The sequence below is a fragment of the Oncorhynchus mykiss genome, chromosome 20 (assembly GCF_013265735.2).
Source record: "Oncorhynchus mykiss isolate Arlee chromosome 20, USDA_OmykA_1.1, whole genome shotgun sequence".
Classification (NCBI taxonomy): domain Eukaryota; kingdom Metazoa; phylum Chordata; class Actinopteri; order Salmoniformes; family Salmonidae; genus Oncorhynchus; species Oncorhynchus mykiss.
The window spans coordinates 26,972,841-26,989,273 of NC_048584.1; the positions used below are offsets into that span (position 1 = coordinate 26,972,841).

At 44.7% G+C, this 16,433-nt stretch overlaps 1 protein-coding gene across 6 annotated transcripts; it reads left to right on the forward strand.

Annotated features, from left to right (window-relative positions):
* Positions 1–309: 309 nt before the first annotated feature.
* On the forward strand, positions 310–5,807 carry LOC110499270 (TATA-box-binding protein). 6 transcript variants are annotated; one of them, XM_036956093.1, is made up of 9 exons: positions 1,882–2,057; positions 2,448–2,613; positions 3,221–3,326; positions 3,436–3,764; positions 3,916–4,003; positions 4,194–4,285; positions 4,374–4,541; positions 4,723–4,817; positions 4,908–5,807. In XM_036956093.1, the coding sequence occupies exons 3-9, from the start codon at positions 3,276–3,278 to the stop codon at positions 4,985–4,987; spliced, it is 903 nt and encodes a 300-aa protein (XP_036811988.1). In that variant the 5' UTR covers positions 1,882–2,057; positions 2,448–2,613; positions 3,221–3,275; the 3' UTR covers positions 4,988–5,807. The 6 variants fall into 6 exon arrangements, with proteins under 6 accessions (XP_036811990.1, XP_036811989.1, XP_036811988.1 ...); XM_036956095.1 differs by lacking the exons at positions 1,882–2,057; positions 2,448–2,613 and adding an exon at positions 310–333; XM_036956094.1 differs by lacking the exons at positions 1,882–2,057; positions 2,448–2,613 and adding an exon at positions 383–888.
* Positions 5,808–16,433: the final 10,626 nt, after the last annotated feature.

The window sequence follows — 16,433 nt, forward strand, 5'->3', positions numbered from 1 at the left end:
CTTAATAATTTGTCTTGCCCATTCACCCTCTGAATGGGGAACAATCCATGTCTCAAAGTTTTATAATCCTTCATTAACCTCTCCTCCCCTTCATCTACACCAGGGCTGCCCAACCCTCTTCCTGGAGATCTACTGTCCTGTGGGTTTTCAGTCCAACCCTAATTTAACACCTGATTCTACTAATTAGCTGCTCAACCAGACCTTAACTAGCTGGATCGGATATGCTAAATTAGGGTTGGACTGAAACTACATGACAGATTTCCAGGAAGAGGGTTGGGCAGCCTTGATCTACACTGAAGTGGATGTAACAGTTGGCATCATAGCTTTCACTTGGTCAGTCTGTCATGGAAAGAGCAGGTGTTCCTAATGTTTTGTACACAGTGTATATGCCATTGGTCCCATGATTGGAATTGGCTCCTTCAGAAGAGAGTTGGTTAAGGCTCGCAATAATACTTTTTGCCAAATAGGGGTGTTTACAACTGTAGAGATTGAGTTTGGACATTCAGAACTGGATCCACAACCCCGCTGTGCCATAACTGTCCAGACCTATTTGTGGTAATATTTTCATACGTAACTCAGAGGTGTACTACACATTAAAACCCCTATGCAGCCAGGGGAATGCTTCTGACAAAGAACAGAAACCAGGGATTATTCTTCTGCTGCCACCAATGTAATTGAGGGGCAACTGCAGAAGCAGGCGTTGAACCAGTGACCATGTGGATCAAGGCATGTGCACTACAACCTGTGCCATAAAAGCAAAAATCCTATCTAAGCATGCTCAGGCCAGGAAGACTACACATGGGTCAGGATAAAGATGAGTCTGACAGGAGTGAAGTTTTTGGACAAAGTGGACCCTTGCCTTTTGGCTGATCCATTTGTAGTTTCAAGGTGGGTGAAAACAGTTACTGCTGTGGAATCGGTGAGGGGAACCAGAAGTGGTCTTGTGGTGATTGTGTTTCTGCTGGTCAGAGGGAGCAGGTGCTCTGTGCTAAATGAATGGGGGCAAGAGACGTGAATTGTTTTGCTCTCAAGAAAAGGGTGCCATTAAAATGAGTGATTGCTGGGGTAGCGGAAAATGTGAAAGCTGACCAACCGAATGGGAAGATTCCCAGTGTTTGTGATGCTCCTCGTTTGGTGTGACGCAGACCGGGTGGTGTGAGTGGAGAAAGAGTCATTGTCGGTTCTTTTGAGTTTTGATGTTGAGTCTGCCTGACAAAGTGATGTTATGATATATAAGTTATCCTGTACGGGGTGGGTATAATTTGTAGAACGTTCCAACAGGAATCTGTTCCAAAAACGTCTTAAAGTACAAAGTTGCTAACAAACAATGTATACAAAGTAGCATAATCAATTCACCTAGTTAACTAGCTGCCGAATCACCACGTAGCTTATTGTTAATGTTTGTCCATAGGCTACCAGAGACATTTTTCGAGAATTAACGTGGTGAGGGAAAACTTAATGAAATAGCCCCCTCCCTACCCGGAATCTTATTCGGCCGCTATACAACTCTGTATACGTTGTTTGTTGGCAACCTTCTTATTTACAAAGTTTTTGGAACATATTCCTGTTGGAACGTTCCACAAATTACACCCACCCTCCTGTACGAGCTTTTGTACCAAATACATTACGCTGTTACAGGTGCCAAGTTTATGGGCATGTGGCAGCAGTGTGGAGGAGGGAGGTTCCTAGGTGTGCAGAAGGGCATGAGACAAAGGAATGTGTAGCATCGGGGAAAGTAGTGGTGAGTGTTAATTGTAGGGGTGCCCATGTGGCTGGGGATCAGAAATGTCCCGTGCGAGAAGCAGGTTGAGGTTTCCAGGGTTAGAATAGTGCAGAAGTTGTCATATACTGAGGCAGTGAAGAAAGTAGAGAAAGGTCAAGGGGGAGGGAGAGGAGTGCTGTGAGTATTATATCTGTACCAGTACAGAAGGATAAACCAACAAGTGATATATGTTTCAGGAAGATTGGATTTTTGGCATTTATAGCAATGGTTATCAACTGTACTGCAGGGATGGAACATAGTCACAGAAAATAGGTTGTGGTGGCAGCTGCAAAAGGTATGTGTGTGTGTGAGACTTGACATCAAAAGATTTATGTTATGTTTTAATTGGTAGTGTCCCATTCTTTCAGGCTGTTGGTCTCAAGTAGGGCTAAATAGATAGAAAGTGGAGTATTTTTATAAAAAATAAAACAAATGTTAGTGTACTGTTAGACGGTAGGGTATTTATTTCTTATTTTTATTTTGTTATTGTTTTTTAAGGGAAGTGTAAGGGCCTACGCCAGTCTAGTAGGTGGCGGTAATGCAAAATGTATTGGATGCCAACCGCCGTTAAATGTAATCAAAGACTACACACGCTCAGGCCAAGAAAATATATAATATTTTATTTTTTCTTGAACAGCACTTTCTGTTTTTGATTTGGGGGAACTGTGCCCTTGTACCTTGTCAGAGAAAATAATCAAGAATGTATTAGGAACCCGCGGTTAAACCTAATCGGAAAAGGCTTAGGAACTTTGACACCGGAAGTGGTCACTGATGTCGCTGTTTAGAACAAGTGCATGAATCCGTGGAACCATCAGCTAGCCAAAGCTCCTTTGAATGTTATAGAGACTGGGGTGAGTATTTGACATATTTACGGAGTCCCTTCTCAACACAACAGCATCACTTAGTGAGCAAAACACTAACGACCACACGAGTGTTGCCATGGCAGTAGCTAGATTGCGTTGGCTAACGTAACTACTACGCTACCTGGCCAACTGCAAGTCAGGTGCGAAATTTGCGCCAAACTGTTTTTTTACGTTCACACGAAGTTGCAGGGTTTCTGTAAACAAAAGCATACATTGCGAAGTTGCATTGAATTTCAATGCGTGGTGTTAAAGTGCTAGATAGTTATGTTAAAGTTCGCGCGCCACTGTAGCGGTAGCTAACTTAGTTAACGTTTGTTAGCTGACTGACTGTCTGGCTGCAAAGGTTAACTAATTAGATAAATTAGCTGTCTATAGTTAGTTAGGTACTGCTGCCATTATGTGGTCTAGTTGAGTGATTGGTCAAGTTTCCATTGACAAGTGTTTGCCACCGATTTCCCCTGTCTCAATGCTTAGCCAACTTTCTGTATGTGATTTGTCTGTTCTTTCTGGTCAAAAGAAGCGATCTAAGGGGTTCGCTGCTACGCTCTGCTATTGCGATTCATGAATTGTCGAAATTATCAATCCTACTCCTCAGAGAATTGCAGGCCTTTGAGACGGCCAGTCAAGTGAACGCTTCATAATTTGAGGACATGGAGCAGAACAACAGTTTGCCTCCTTTCCAGGGTCTTGCCTCCCCTCAGGTAACAAATTTGAGTGAGACGTTATTGTTGTCAACACAGGAACAACATTGCTCAAATGTTTTTAGATTCAACTAGCCTAATTGAGAGATTGTTCTTCCATCTGTCAAAGGGGGCAATGACTCCTGGTATGCCCATTTTCAGCCCCATGATGCCCTATGGCAGTGGTCTGACTCCCCAACCTGTCACGAACACAAACAGCTTGTCTCTCCTGGAAGAGCAGCAGCGGCAACAACAACAACAGCAGCAGGCTTCGGCCCAGCAGGCTGGGGTGCCAGGGGGTTTGGGACAGACACCACAGCTTTATCACTCCCAAACAGTCACCACCACCACACTGCCAGGAAACACTCCCCTCTACACTGCTACACCGCTAACCCCCATGACACCCATCACACCTGCCACTCCTGCCTCTGAGAGTTCTGGGATTGTCCCTCAGTTACAGTAAGTGTTCCTGAACAGTTCATTAGTCTCCTGTACTCATATAAAGCTGAAATACAAGAAGCTAATAGATGAAGGTGAATAGTGATGTGACCATATCAACAGCGAGAATCTCCATCCTGATGGCATGGTTTATTTCCTTCCTTTTTTTTAGGAACATCGTATCCACTGTGAACTTGGGCTGCAAACTTGACTTGAAAACAATAGCACTGCGAGCTAGAAATGCTGAGTACAACCCCAAGGTAAGCATAAGTTGTTATTCTTCATTTGCACAAATCATTGTCAGGGCCCAGGGAAAGGTGAAATAGGACCAGACTAAAATGTAACTAGAATAAGCCCACAAGGCATGTTGCTTCGGGTCTGAGAATGTCCCACCAAGACACTGTTCTATTGACAAAATGTTAAACTTTCTCAACTGTTCTTGTCTTACAGCGATTTGCTGCTGTAATCATGAGAATACGAGAGCCAAGAACAACTGCACTTATCTTCAGTTCTGGAAAAATGGTTTGCACGGGAGCCAAAAGGTTATTATCTTTTTTTTTTAAAGAACACAAAACATGTCAAAACAAAATCTGTTTAAAGACCTCCCCATGCTCTCCCCTACCCCTTTAGTGAAGAGCAGTCCCGCTTGGCGGCCAGGAAATACGCCAGAGTTGTGCAGAAGTTGGGCTTCCCAGCCAAATTTCTTGATTTCAAGATTCAGAACATGGTGGGCAGCTGTGACGTCAAATTCCCCATTCGGTTAGAGGGACTTGTACTAACTCACCAACAGTTCAGCAGGTTTGTCACATTCACTACTGCAAAATTAAAGCCTGTAATATCTGATGGGATGCATTCTTATACTGGTAATTCTGCCATATTTTGTACATTGTTTATAATACTAAGATTGGTATTCTAAAGTGATTTAGTACTGGGAGCAAAGATCAGAACTAGGCCTAATTTGTTTCCCTTATTTTTCCAGTTATGAACCTGAGTTGTTCCCTGGGCTAATCTACAGAATGATCAAACCCAGAATTGTCCTGCTGATATTCGTTTCAGGCAAAGTTGTATTAACAGGTGAGGTTTTTCTCCCTTTCATAATAACATAGAGTAAGGGCATTTGTTGTCAAATGTAACTTTACTATCCCTTTTGCTGCTTATTTCAAGGTGCAAAGGTCAGAGGAGAAATTTATGAAGCATTTGAAAACATCTACCCCATCTTGAAAGGATTCAGGAAGACAACGTAAATATTTATGCCTGCAATCTTTTTTATTTTATTTTTTTAATAGTCACAGGGGAACTTGCTCTGTTGTGACCCGTTACATTGGGACTCTGAACCTGTACATTTTAATCGGCAAGTCGGGGACCCCTCCTAATCACCTTAATGGTGATTTGATACTAGGGGAAATGCTGTATTTTAGCAGTTTTATTTGTTTTTAAATGACTCTCTTGCTTGATATTAAATGAGGCAGTCTGACTGACAATTTCTTTTTATTGAAGCATTTCATTTTTCTGATGTAGGTTTTAAGATGTTATCCTATCATTTCTCAGTGCATGTTTGTCCACACAACCCTACAAGCAGACATTCAAGATTCCTAACCTTATTCTTTAAATGGTTTTTACAGTCAATTTAACTGTTATGAATAATCTCCAGATTGAATGTTACTTAGGATTGTGTTGCAAGGCTTACCAATTTGTCATTATTGCGACTATTTTTTGTACATATTCAATTTTGATAACTCTTTGCTGCTGAAGTCAAGAAAATGGTGTAACGTGGAGTGGAACATTCATCATGCAACCTTGTGCATCTGAGTTTTATTAGTAACTATGTACCTCGGATGTCTTTTCTCATTCAGTTTTTGGTCATTTTAAGTGCTATTTAAGAACAGTCATGTTTTAATGCTAAAATAGACTAATCAATTCACCGTGGATTTTGTTTCAATAGTTGATACGTACTGTATATTTGGTCTACCAACTAAGCACACGTAAGCAGTCAGTCATTGTTCTTGTTTTAAATGTTATTTTGCCCCATTGTGCACAATTAAATATTCACTTATCCAATTGTGATCTCCCTCGTTAAAGCTTTTATCAGGGTATGGCAAGATTATGAACTAGTCATCATTTCACCTGATTCATCAAATGTTATTGGACATGCGTGTTTAGCGAAATGCTTGTTTCTAGCTCCAACAGTGCAGTAATATCTAACAATACACACTTCTAAATAGAGGAATGGAATTAGGAATATATAAATATTTGGACAAGCAATGTCAGCGTGGCATAGACTAGATGCAGTATAATAGAATACGGTATAGACATGAGATGGGAATGCAAAATATGTAAACATTATTAGTGACTAGTGTTCCATTATTAAAGTGGCCAGTGATGTCAAGTCTTCATAAAGGGCAGTAGCCTTAAATGTGCTAGTGATCACTGTTTAACAGGTTGATGGCCTTGAGAGAGTGCTGTTTCTCGGTCCCAGCTTTGATGAACCTGTACTGACCTCGCCTTCTGGATGATAGTGGGGTGAACAGGCAGTGGCTCGGGTGGTTGTTGTCCTTTATCTTTTTGGCCTTCCTGTGACATCGAGTAAGTGTCCTGGAGGACAGGTAGTGTGCCCCTGGTGATGCGCTGGGCAGACTGCACCACTCTCTGGAGAGCCCTCCGGTTGCGGGCGGTGATACGAGTAGCACAGCAGTCTAAGGCACTGCATCTCTTAGTGCTAGAGGCGTTACTACAGATCCGGGTTCGATTCAAGGCTGTATCACAACCGGCATTGATTGGGAGTCCTATCAGGTGGCACACAATTGGCCCAGCGTCATCCGGGTTAGGGTTGGCCTTGGTAGGTCTTCATTGTAAATAAGAATTTGTTCATAACTGACTTGCATCTATAAAAGTTTGAGGGTTTTAGGTGCCAAGCCAAATTTCTTAAGTCTCCTGAGCCTTCCACTGCAATCCTGTCAATGTGGATAGGGGTGTGTGTTCCCTCTGCTGTTTCTGGAAGTCCACGATAGGCTCCTTTGTGTTGTTGACGTTGAGAGGTTATTTTCATTGCACCGCCTACCCAGGGCCCTCACCACCTCCCTGTGGTGCTGTCTCATCATTGTTGGTAATCAGGCCTACTACTGTTGTCGTCAAACTTGTTGATTGAGTTGGAGGCGTACAGGAGGGGGTTGAGCACACACCCTTGTGGAGCCTCAGTGAAGTGGAGGTGTTTCCTATCTTCACCACCATTGGGGCCCGTCAGGAAGTCCAGGACCCAGTTGCACAGGGCGGGGTTCAGACCCAGGGCCTCAAGCTTAATGATGAGATTGGAGGGTACTATGGTGTTGAATGCTGAGCTATAATCAATGAACAGCATTCTTACATAGGTATTCCTCTTGTCCAGATGGGATAGGGCAGTGCGTCAGTGGATCTATTGGGCAGTAAGCAAATTGAAGTGGGTCAAGGGGGTCCAGTGAAGGCAGGGGTGGGGGTAACTAGCCTCTCAAAGCACTTCATGATGACAGAAGTGAGTGCTACGGGGCAATAGTCATTTAATTCAGTTACCTTTGCTTTCTTGGGTAGGGGAACAATGGTGGCCATCTTGAAGCATGTGTGGACAGCAGACTGGGATAGGGAGAGATTAAATATGTCTGTAAACACTCCAGCCTATGAACATGGATTTGCGATAACTTTGACCTTAGTTTAAAGAATGGACACAAACAATTGTGGAAGGTGCATCATGACATTTTAACATGCAAATTGCATTTATTGATATGTAATGCTTAAATGGCATTCCATTATAGCAACCTTTTTAAACTGGATTTGAAGCAAACAAACAATGGACTAATATTAGGTATTTTGCTTTTCGGTTATGATAAAGCAAGTTCTGTCTCATCTGTTGAAAAAGATTCATACTTTCATACAACAGAAACGGCAATAATGTATAGACTAATATTTAGGCTGTGTCTATTGCCAAATATTTTCTCCCTTCCCTCTGCTTTTGATGACCCGCCTTAACGAAAGCACTAGATAAGTAAATACAACGCAGTCTAACTTTTTACCATCAACTGAAGAGGTACGTTCCATGCTATTCTGTGCGTACCCCACTGTTTCACTTGACTCTTCTTTTTGATGTTCCTCAGGCACTGCACTGCACTAAAGATTAATTGAACGTTTATCTTTCAAGGCGGGGGAACACACAATTTCAAATAGTTTAACAGTCCAGGGTAGGGGTTTCCCAAACTCGGTCCTGCCCCCCCCTGGTCTAAGGGTGAACAATAATCACCTTGCTTGCAACACTCTTTCTTGTGACAGTGTTTCCAGTCTTTAGTCGTCTGGTGTTCTTTGCTGCAGTAGGACTGCATGGCATTTAGAGCAGACTTTCTGACCAAGTTAGCCACAGAGCTTGCATAGTTTAACCCCTGAACTGAGGGAGCAGGGGTCAAGCTCAGTCCCATTTGGTCCTTAATCAGATGGAGGAAAAGTTATTTGTCCTTGCCAACTGGCTCTGAAATACTGGAAAAAAGTCATCACAATGTCAGCATGAGCTGGAATCATAGCAGAGTAACATTATCATCAACAATGTTGCACATCATAACTACACTCAAGGCTCTGATGGACACAGGACGCTCACTATGGATCCCAGCATATTTTTGCTACTACCCAAAAGCAGACCACATCCTCTTACCAAGGGATCTGGACCTTTGGTAGTGTGCTTGTCCTGCAACAGGTTTGCAAGTTCAAGCCCCTCTCCAACTGTTACGCCACAGTAGTTACACTGGTGGCAGCAGTGGGATGATCCCAGCCGTTTAGTGTGCTCCTCTCACATCACTGATTAATCAAATGCACGAAGGAATTGATAGGCCTGTTCCGTGTATTCAACAGCTGAGGTGGGAGGTGGCTTGTTTTTTCATACTGTTCCTACCATCGTCAGCTTCCTCTTGAGTTGCTCCTGTCCCAGATTGTGCGAAGTAAAAAGTTAACACGTGATGTTGTGGCCACGGAGTCCTTGTGACACGTCCAGGACAACCCGCATGCATCCCTTGGTTCTTCTCAGGGCCTCCACCTGGCTTCCCCGTATACACTTGCAAGTTCACAAGCAGCATCACAGGCAGCCCAGATCTTGATTCCATATTTTGCTGGTTTAGACGGTATGAACTGCCTGAAGGGGCAGCTGCCCCTAAATGGCATAAGCTGCTCTACAACAGTAATATTGGGCCCAGGGTTGTAAAACAAGGGAAGGCGGTCCACCCACTTGTCCCACAATGACCTGACTGCAGCTAGCTTTTCTCTCTGCCACAGAGCTGGTCTGGTGTCTCGGTTATCGAAGTGGATATTCCTGGAAATAAGGTGGAACAGAAATGTTGTATGGAAAAGTTCTCTGCCAGTTTCTGCATCCCACAGGGATTCTGTGGATTCCCCATTGGATTTGAAAACACCAGCAAGGAGAAGAACCCCAAAGTATGCATGTAAATTAGTTTGATCTATCTCCTTCCGACCAAATTAGTGCAGTCCAGAAATATTATTTTTTTTAAACGATATATCAAAAATAATGTATTGTAATAATATTGTGCGGTTCCTGCAAGACATTGTCTAGTTTCACACACTACAAAGACTAAGAGTGCGAGAAAAGCAGGAGCCAGGCAGGTTCTTGGTGCTATTTTGAAACAGCAAGCCCAGGGAAGAGGAAGACCGAGTGAAGGCACACAGCAAACCTTTGTTTAATTTTTACTTATTTTCACCCATACACACGATGGACCTGAACACCTCATATGTAAAATAAATGTGTAGAGGGGTGCAGTGTGGACTCAATGAAAATGTGTTATTTTACAAGGCCAATTCATTGCATAATTTTATTTTAGTAAACATTGAAAATGGGTCCCACAGACCTGAACACCACACAAGGGTTAACTACTTATTGAACTGCATTGTTGGTTAATTTTAACTAAATGTTTTATTTAACCTTTATTTAACCAGGTAGGCTAGTTGAGAACAAGTTCTCATTTACAACTGCGACCTGGCCAAGATGAAGCAAAGCAGTTCGACACACAACAACACAGAGTTACACATGGAATAAACAAAGTCAATAATACAGTAGGAAAAAGGTATATATACATTGTGTGCAAATGAGTTAAGGTAAGGGAGGTAAGGCAATAAATAGGCCATGGTGGAGTAATTACAATATAGCAATTAAACACTGGAGTGATAGATGTGCAGAAGATGAATGTGCAAGTAGAGATACTGGGGTGCAAAGGAGCAAGATAAATAAATAAATACAATATGGGGATGAGGTAGTTGTATAGGCTATTTACAGGTGCAGTGATCTGTGAGCTGCTCTGACAGCTGGTGCTTAAAGTTAGTGAGGGAGATATGAGTCTCCAGCTTCAGTGATTTTTGCAGTTCGGTCCAGTCATTGGCAGCAGAGAACTGTAAGGAAAGGCGGCCAAAGAAAGAATTGGCTTTGGGGATGACCAGTGAAATATACCTGCTGGAGCGCATGCTACGGGTGGGTGCTTCTTTGGTGACCAGGGAGCTGAGATAAGCCGGGGCTTTACCTAGCAAAGACTTGTAGATGACCTGGAGCCAGTGGGTTTGGTGACGAGAATGAAGCGAGGGCCAGCCAACGAGAACATACAGGTCACAGTGGTGGGTAGTATATGGCGCTTTGGTGACAAAATGGATGGCACTGTGATAGACTGCATCCGATTTGTTGAGTAGAGTGTTGGAGGCTATTTTGTAAATGACATCGCCGAAGTCGAGATGGTCAGTTTTACGAGGGTATGTTAGGCAGCATGATTGAAGGATGCTTTCTTGCGAAATAGGAAGCCAATTCTAATTTAATTTTGGATTGGAGATGCTTAATGTGAGTCTGGAAGGAGAGTTTACAGTCTAACCAGACACCTAGGTATTTGTAGTTGTCCACATATTCTAAGTCAGAACCGTCCAGAGTAGTGATGCTGGACGGGCGAGCAGGTGCGGGCAGCGATCGATTAAAGGGCATGCATTTAGTTTTACTTGCATTTAAGAGCAGTTGGAGGCCACGGAAGGAGATTTGTATGGCATTGAAGCTCGTCTGGGCCATAAGTATACAGAATGGTGCCGTCTGCGTAGAGGTGGATCAGAGAATCACCAGCAGCAAGAGTGACATCATTGATGTATACAGAGAAGAGAGTCGGCCCGAGAATTGAACCCAGTGGCACCCGCATACAGACTGCCAGAGGTCCGGACAACAGGCCCTCCGATTTGACACACTGAACTCTATCAGAGAAGTAGTTGGTGAACCAGACGAGGCAGTCATTTGAGAAACCAAGGCTTTTGAGTCTGCCGATAAGAATGTGGTGATTGACAGAGTCGAAAGCCTTGGCCAGGTCGATGAATATGGCTGCACAATATTGTCTCTTATCGATGGCGGTTATGATATCATTTAAGACCTTGAGCGTGGCTGAGGTATAGCGGAGAAGGTACAGTGGGATTCGAAATGGTCGGTGATCTGTTTGTTAACTTGGGTTTCGAAGACCCTAAAAAGGCAGGTAGGATAGATATAGGTCTGTAGCAGTTTTGGTCTAGAGTGTCACCCCCTTCGAAGAGGGGAATGACCACGGCAGCTTTCCAATCTTTGGGAATCTCAGACGATACATAAGAGAGGTTGAATAGGCTAGTAAAAGGGGTTGCAACAATTTCGGCAGATAACTTTAGAAGAGAGGGTTCGTAAGTAAGTGCTCATAAGTAAGCATTTCACAGTAAGGCCTACACCAGGCCAGCGGCCCAAACACTTAAAAGACACACCTTCGCCCACTTACTCTCGCCTTATGCCCTTGGGGGAATACCCATCTCCATCTTTGAGGACGGTCCAAATGTTTATCCAAGCAAGGGAAGTTTGCAACGTAAGCCCCTCAGCCCTCGTTTTTAGTCGGCTTTGCGAGTGTACAATTATGTTCACCCCGGGCCTGAAACTCCCCATAATTCAATTTGTGACGATTGTACATCCGTTAAGAAAAGTCCACGATAACAAAATCAATGGAGAGGTCACCATACAAGTGTAAGTAAAAACGAATGCAAATAAGTTATAAGTTGTGCTACTAATGCACATGACGGCACAAACACGTCTCAGGCTAATGTTCGGTAGCTAATTCATGTGCTAGCTATCATACAGTAGGCATATATTAATAATTATATTTAATAAGTAGACATGCACTCAATTGACTGTAGCGCATATACAGCACCCACAAGTTACCGGTGGCTGAAAACACGGGAAATTTGTCTCTCCAGGGATGAACGAGAGACCAATTTCTGGACAATGGTGGTCCATTTAAAAATCATTCCTTCCTCACCCTGCAAGTGTATACTCGTCAGAAGTGTCCACTTAATTTGAGGGCTGTGGGGATAGGGTGTGTCTTTTAAGTGTTTGGACCGGAACCCTGTTGTATTCGGTGCACGTGCTGTAGGAAGTTGTCATTTTCCACATGCTAACTCAGGAAGACTTGGGATGTCCAAGTCTTTGAGGTTTTCCTCCCACTTTGCTGGGGAACTAATGACTCTGTAGTTGCCTGTGTTTGGCCTTCTCCAAAAACACAAGAGCAACAGCTGTTTCTGCGATAGTGGTAATTTTACTATTTTCCAAGTAATGTTGATTTTGTCGTATTTCTGTCGTATTTCTTTCTTTAATCCCTGTCTAGCTGTCTGTCACAACAAATTCCAACGTGCGTCAAGGTTGTAACTTTAAAATTTGTCTCGAGTAGAGCAAGACTTTGAGGCAAACGTTCCATGTAAATCGTTCTCCTGCCATATCACTAATTTGCAATTAAAATAGTTTTGCGTACCATGGAAAACGTAATTAAATTGCATTCATCTGTCGGTCCAAGAAACGCTAAATGCATGATTTGTCTCATTCGCTTCATGGCAGCAACAGTGTCCCAGCAGTAAGATCAAGACTTCCGATATTGCTTTCAAAATAAAAGTCTGCGGTAAAAAGCTATGTGTATCAATCATTTTTGAAGCTTTGCATAGTGCATAATGTTAAAATATTGTTACAAAATTAACTAAATCGGGGAAAAATATAAACCAAAAATTATTTATATTTAAGAAAATAAAACAATTATAATATTATAAGGTGGAGCACATTGTAAAATAATTAATTCAAAGATGGCGCAGCAGTAAGACATGTTTGTTTTTGTCCCATGTAAATATTCTGTATTTTTCTTTTTTTGTATACATTTCATTATATTTCAATCTCTTTTTTTCCATTTTCGAATTAAATATACCTTCCTGCAACCCACCTCACCCATGTGGTACGGATCTGCTATTTTTTAGACCTTATAACTGGAACCTCCATCAAGAGCTAGCCATCTGAAGCTAGACAGCTAGTTAGCTACTAGCTATTTAGTCCTTGTTAGCCACTGCTAGCGGTCTTTATCTTTAGCTTGGACACCAGCCGCTTTAGCCCGGATAATACCTGCCAATCCATCACTACTGGTCTGCTGACGTAATTCGGCCGATGTGCTATCAACCGGCCTCTGCATCAAGGATGTTGGTGATGATTCATCTGCTAGCCCCGGCCCGCTAACTTGGCTTCCTGAACGCCGTGTCTCCCGCTCGCCTAGCGTAGTAATCAACTACCGAATGGCTTCCTGTTTCATCTATTTTTTTATTATTTTTTTATTTCACCTTTATTTCAAATCAAATGTATTTATATAGCCCTTTGTACATCAGCTGATATCTCAAAGTGCTGTACAGAAACCCATTCTAAAACCGCAAACAGCAAGTAATGCAGGTGTAGAAGGTAAGCTAGTTGAGAAGTTCTCATTTGTTCTCAGTTCGTTCCAGTTCTCAGTTCGTTCCAGTCAGTGGCAGCAGAGAACTGGAAGGAAAGGTGACCAAAGGAAGAATTGCTGCTCATTGGACCCTTCATTGGACCCTATGTTCACTCAGCTACACAGCTGATGCCTGCTGGACTGTTCATGTCAGGTGCGTGAATGAGGACCCAAAAGCGAATTAACGTAAACAGAGCTTCTTTAATAACAAAACAAAACGTAGGCTCAGATGGACCGGCAGGTTCCGACAGGACAGGACAAGGTTGCAGCAAACATGACGATAGTCTGGTTCAGGCATGAACAACACAAACAAGAATCCGACAAAGACAGGAGCAGAAACAGAGAGAGATATAGGGACCTAATCAGAGGGAAAAAGGGAACAGGTGGGAAAAGGGGTGAATGAGGTAGTCAGAGAAGACAAGGAACAGCTGGGGGAAAGAGGGACAGAAACGGTAACCTAGTACGACCAGCAGAGGGAGACAGGGTGAAAGGAAAGGACAGAAAGACACAACATGACAATACATGACAGTACCCCCCCACTCACCGAGCGCCTCCTGGCGCACTCGAGGAGGAAACCTGGCGGCAACGGAGGAAATCCTCGATCAGCGCACGGTCCAGCACGTCCCGAGAGGGAACCCAACTCCTCTCCTCAGGACCGTACCCCTCCCAATCTACGAGGTACTGGTGACCACGGCCCCGAGGACGCATGTCCAAAATCCTACGGACCCTGTAGATGGGTGCGCCCTCGACAAGGATGGGGGGGGGGGGGGGAAGACGAGCGGGGGCGCGAAGAACGGGCTTGATACAGGAGACATGGAAGACCGGGTGGACGCGACGAAGGTATCGCGGAAGAAGAAGTCGAACTGCGACAGGATTAATGACCCGAGAAATACGGAACGGACCAATGAACCGCGGGGTCAACTTGCGAGAAGCCGTCTTAAGGGGAAGGTTCTGAGTGGAGAGCCAAACTCTCTGACCGCGACAATATCTAGGACTCTTAGTTCTACGCTTATTAGCAGCCCTCACAGTCTGCGTCCTATAACGGCAAAGTGCAGACCTGACCCTCTTCCAGGTGCGCTCGCAACGTTGGACAAAAGCCTGAGCGGAGGGGACGCTGGACTCGGCGAACTGAGATGAGAACAGCGGAGGCTGGTACCCGAGGCTACTCTGAAAAGGAGATAGCCCGGTCGCAGACGAAGGAAGCGAGTTGTGGGCGTATTCTGCCCAGGGGAGCTGTTCTGACCAAGACGCAGGGTTGCGAAAAGAAAGACTGCGTAAGATGCGACCAATAGTCTGATTGGCCCGTTCTGCTTGACCGTTAGACTGGGGGTGAAAGCCGGAAGAGAGACTGACGGAAGCCCCAATCAAACGGCAAAACTCCCTCCAAAATTGAGACGTGAATTGCGGACCTCTGTCCGAAACGACGTCTGACGGAAGGCCATGAATTCTGAAAACATTCTCGATGATGATTTGTGCCGTCTCTTTAGCAGAAGGAAGCTTAGCAAGGGGAATGAAATGAGCCGCCTTAGAGAACCTATCGACAACCGTAAGAATAACAGTCTTCCCCGCTGACGAAGGCAGTCCGGTGACAAAATCTAAGGCGATGTGAGACCACGGTCGAGAGGGAATGGGAAGCGGCCTGAGACGGCCGGCAGGAGGGGAGTTACCGGACTTAGTCTGCGCGCAGACCGAACAAGCAGCCACGAAACGACGCGTGTCATGCTCCCGGGTGGGCCACCAAAAACGCTGGCGAATGGAAGCAAGCGTACCCCGAACGCCAGGGTGGCCGGCTAACTTGGCAGAGTGAGCCCACTGAAGAACGGCCAGACGAGTAGGAACGGGAACGAAAAGAAGGTTCCTAGGACAAGCGCGCGGCGACGGAGTGTGAGTGAGCGCTTGCTTTACCTGCCTCTCAATTCCCCAGACAGTCAACCCGACAACACGCCCCTCAGGGAGAATCCCCTCGGGGTCAGTGGAGGCTACTGAAGAACTGAAGAGACGAGATAAAGCATCAGGCTTGGTGTTCTTAGAGCCCGGACGATAAGAAATCACGAACTCGAAACGAGCGAAAAACAGCGCCCAACGCGCCTGACGCGCATTAAGTCGTTTGGCAGAACGGATGTACTCAAGGTTCCTATGGTCAGTCCAAACGACAAAAGGAACGGTCGCCCCCTCCAACCACTGTCGCCATTCGCCTAGGGCTAACCGGATGGCGAGCAGTTCGCGGTTTCCCACATCATAGTTACGTTCCGACGGCGACAGGCGATGAGAAAAATACGCGCATGGGTGGACCTTGTCGTCAGAGAGGGAGCGCTGAGAAAGAATGGCTCCCACGCCCACCTCTGACGCGTCAACCTCGACAACGAACTGTCTAGAGACGTCAGGTGTAACAAGGATAGGAGCGGATGTAAAACGATTCTTGAGGAGATCAAAAGCTCCCTGGGCGGAAACGGACCACTTAAAGCACGACTTGACAGAAGTAAGGGCTGTGAGAGGAGCTGCCACCTGACCGAAATTACGGATGAAACGACGATAGAAGTTCGCGAAGCCGAGAAAGCGCTGCAGCTCGACGCGTGACTTAGGGGCGGGCCAATCAATGACAGCTTGGACCTTAGCGGGATCCATCTTAATGCCTTCAGCGGAAATAACAGAACCGAGAAATGTGACGGAGGAGGCATGAAAAGTGCACTTCTCAGCCTTCACAAAAAGACAATTCTCTAAAAGGCGCTGGAGGACACGTCGAACGTGCTGAACATGAATCTGGAGTGACGGTGAAAAAATCAGGATATCGTCAAGGTAAACGAAAACAAAGATGTTCAGCATGTCTCTCAGGACATCATTGACTAATGCCTGAAAGACAGCTGGAGCGTTAGCGAGGCCGAAAGGAAGAACCCGGTATTCA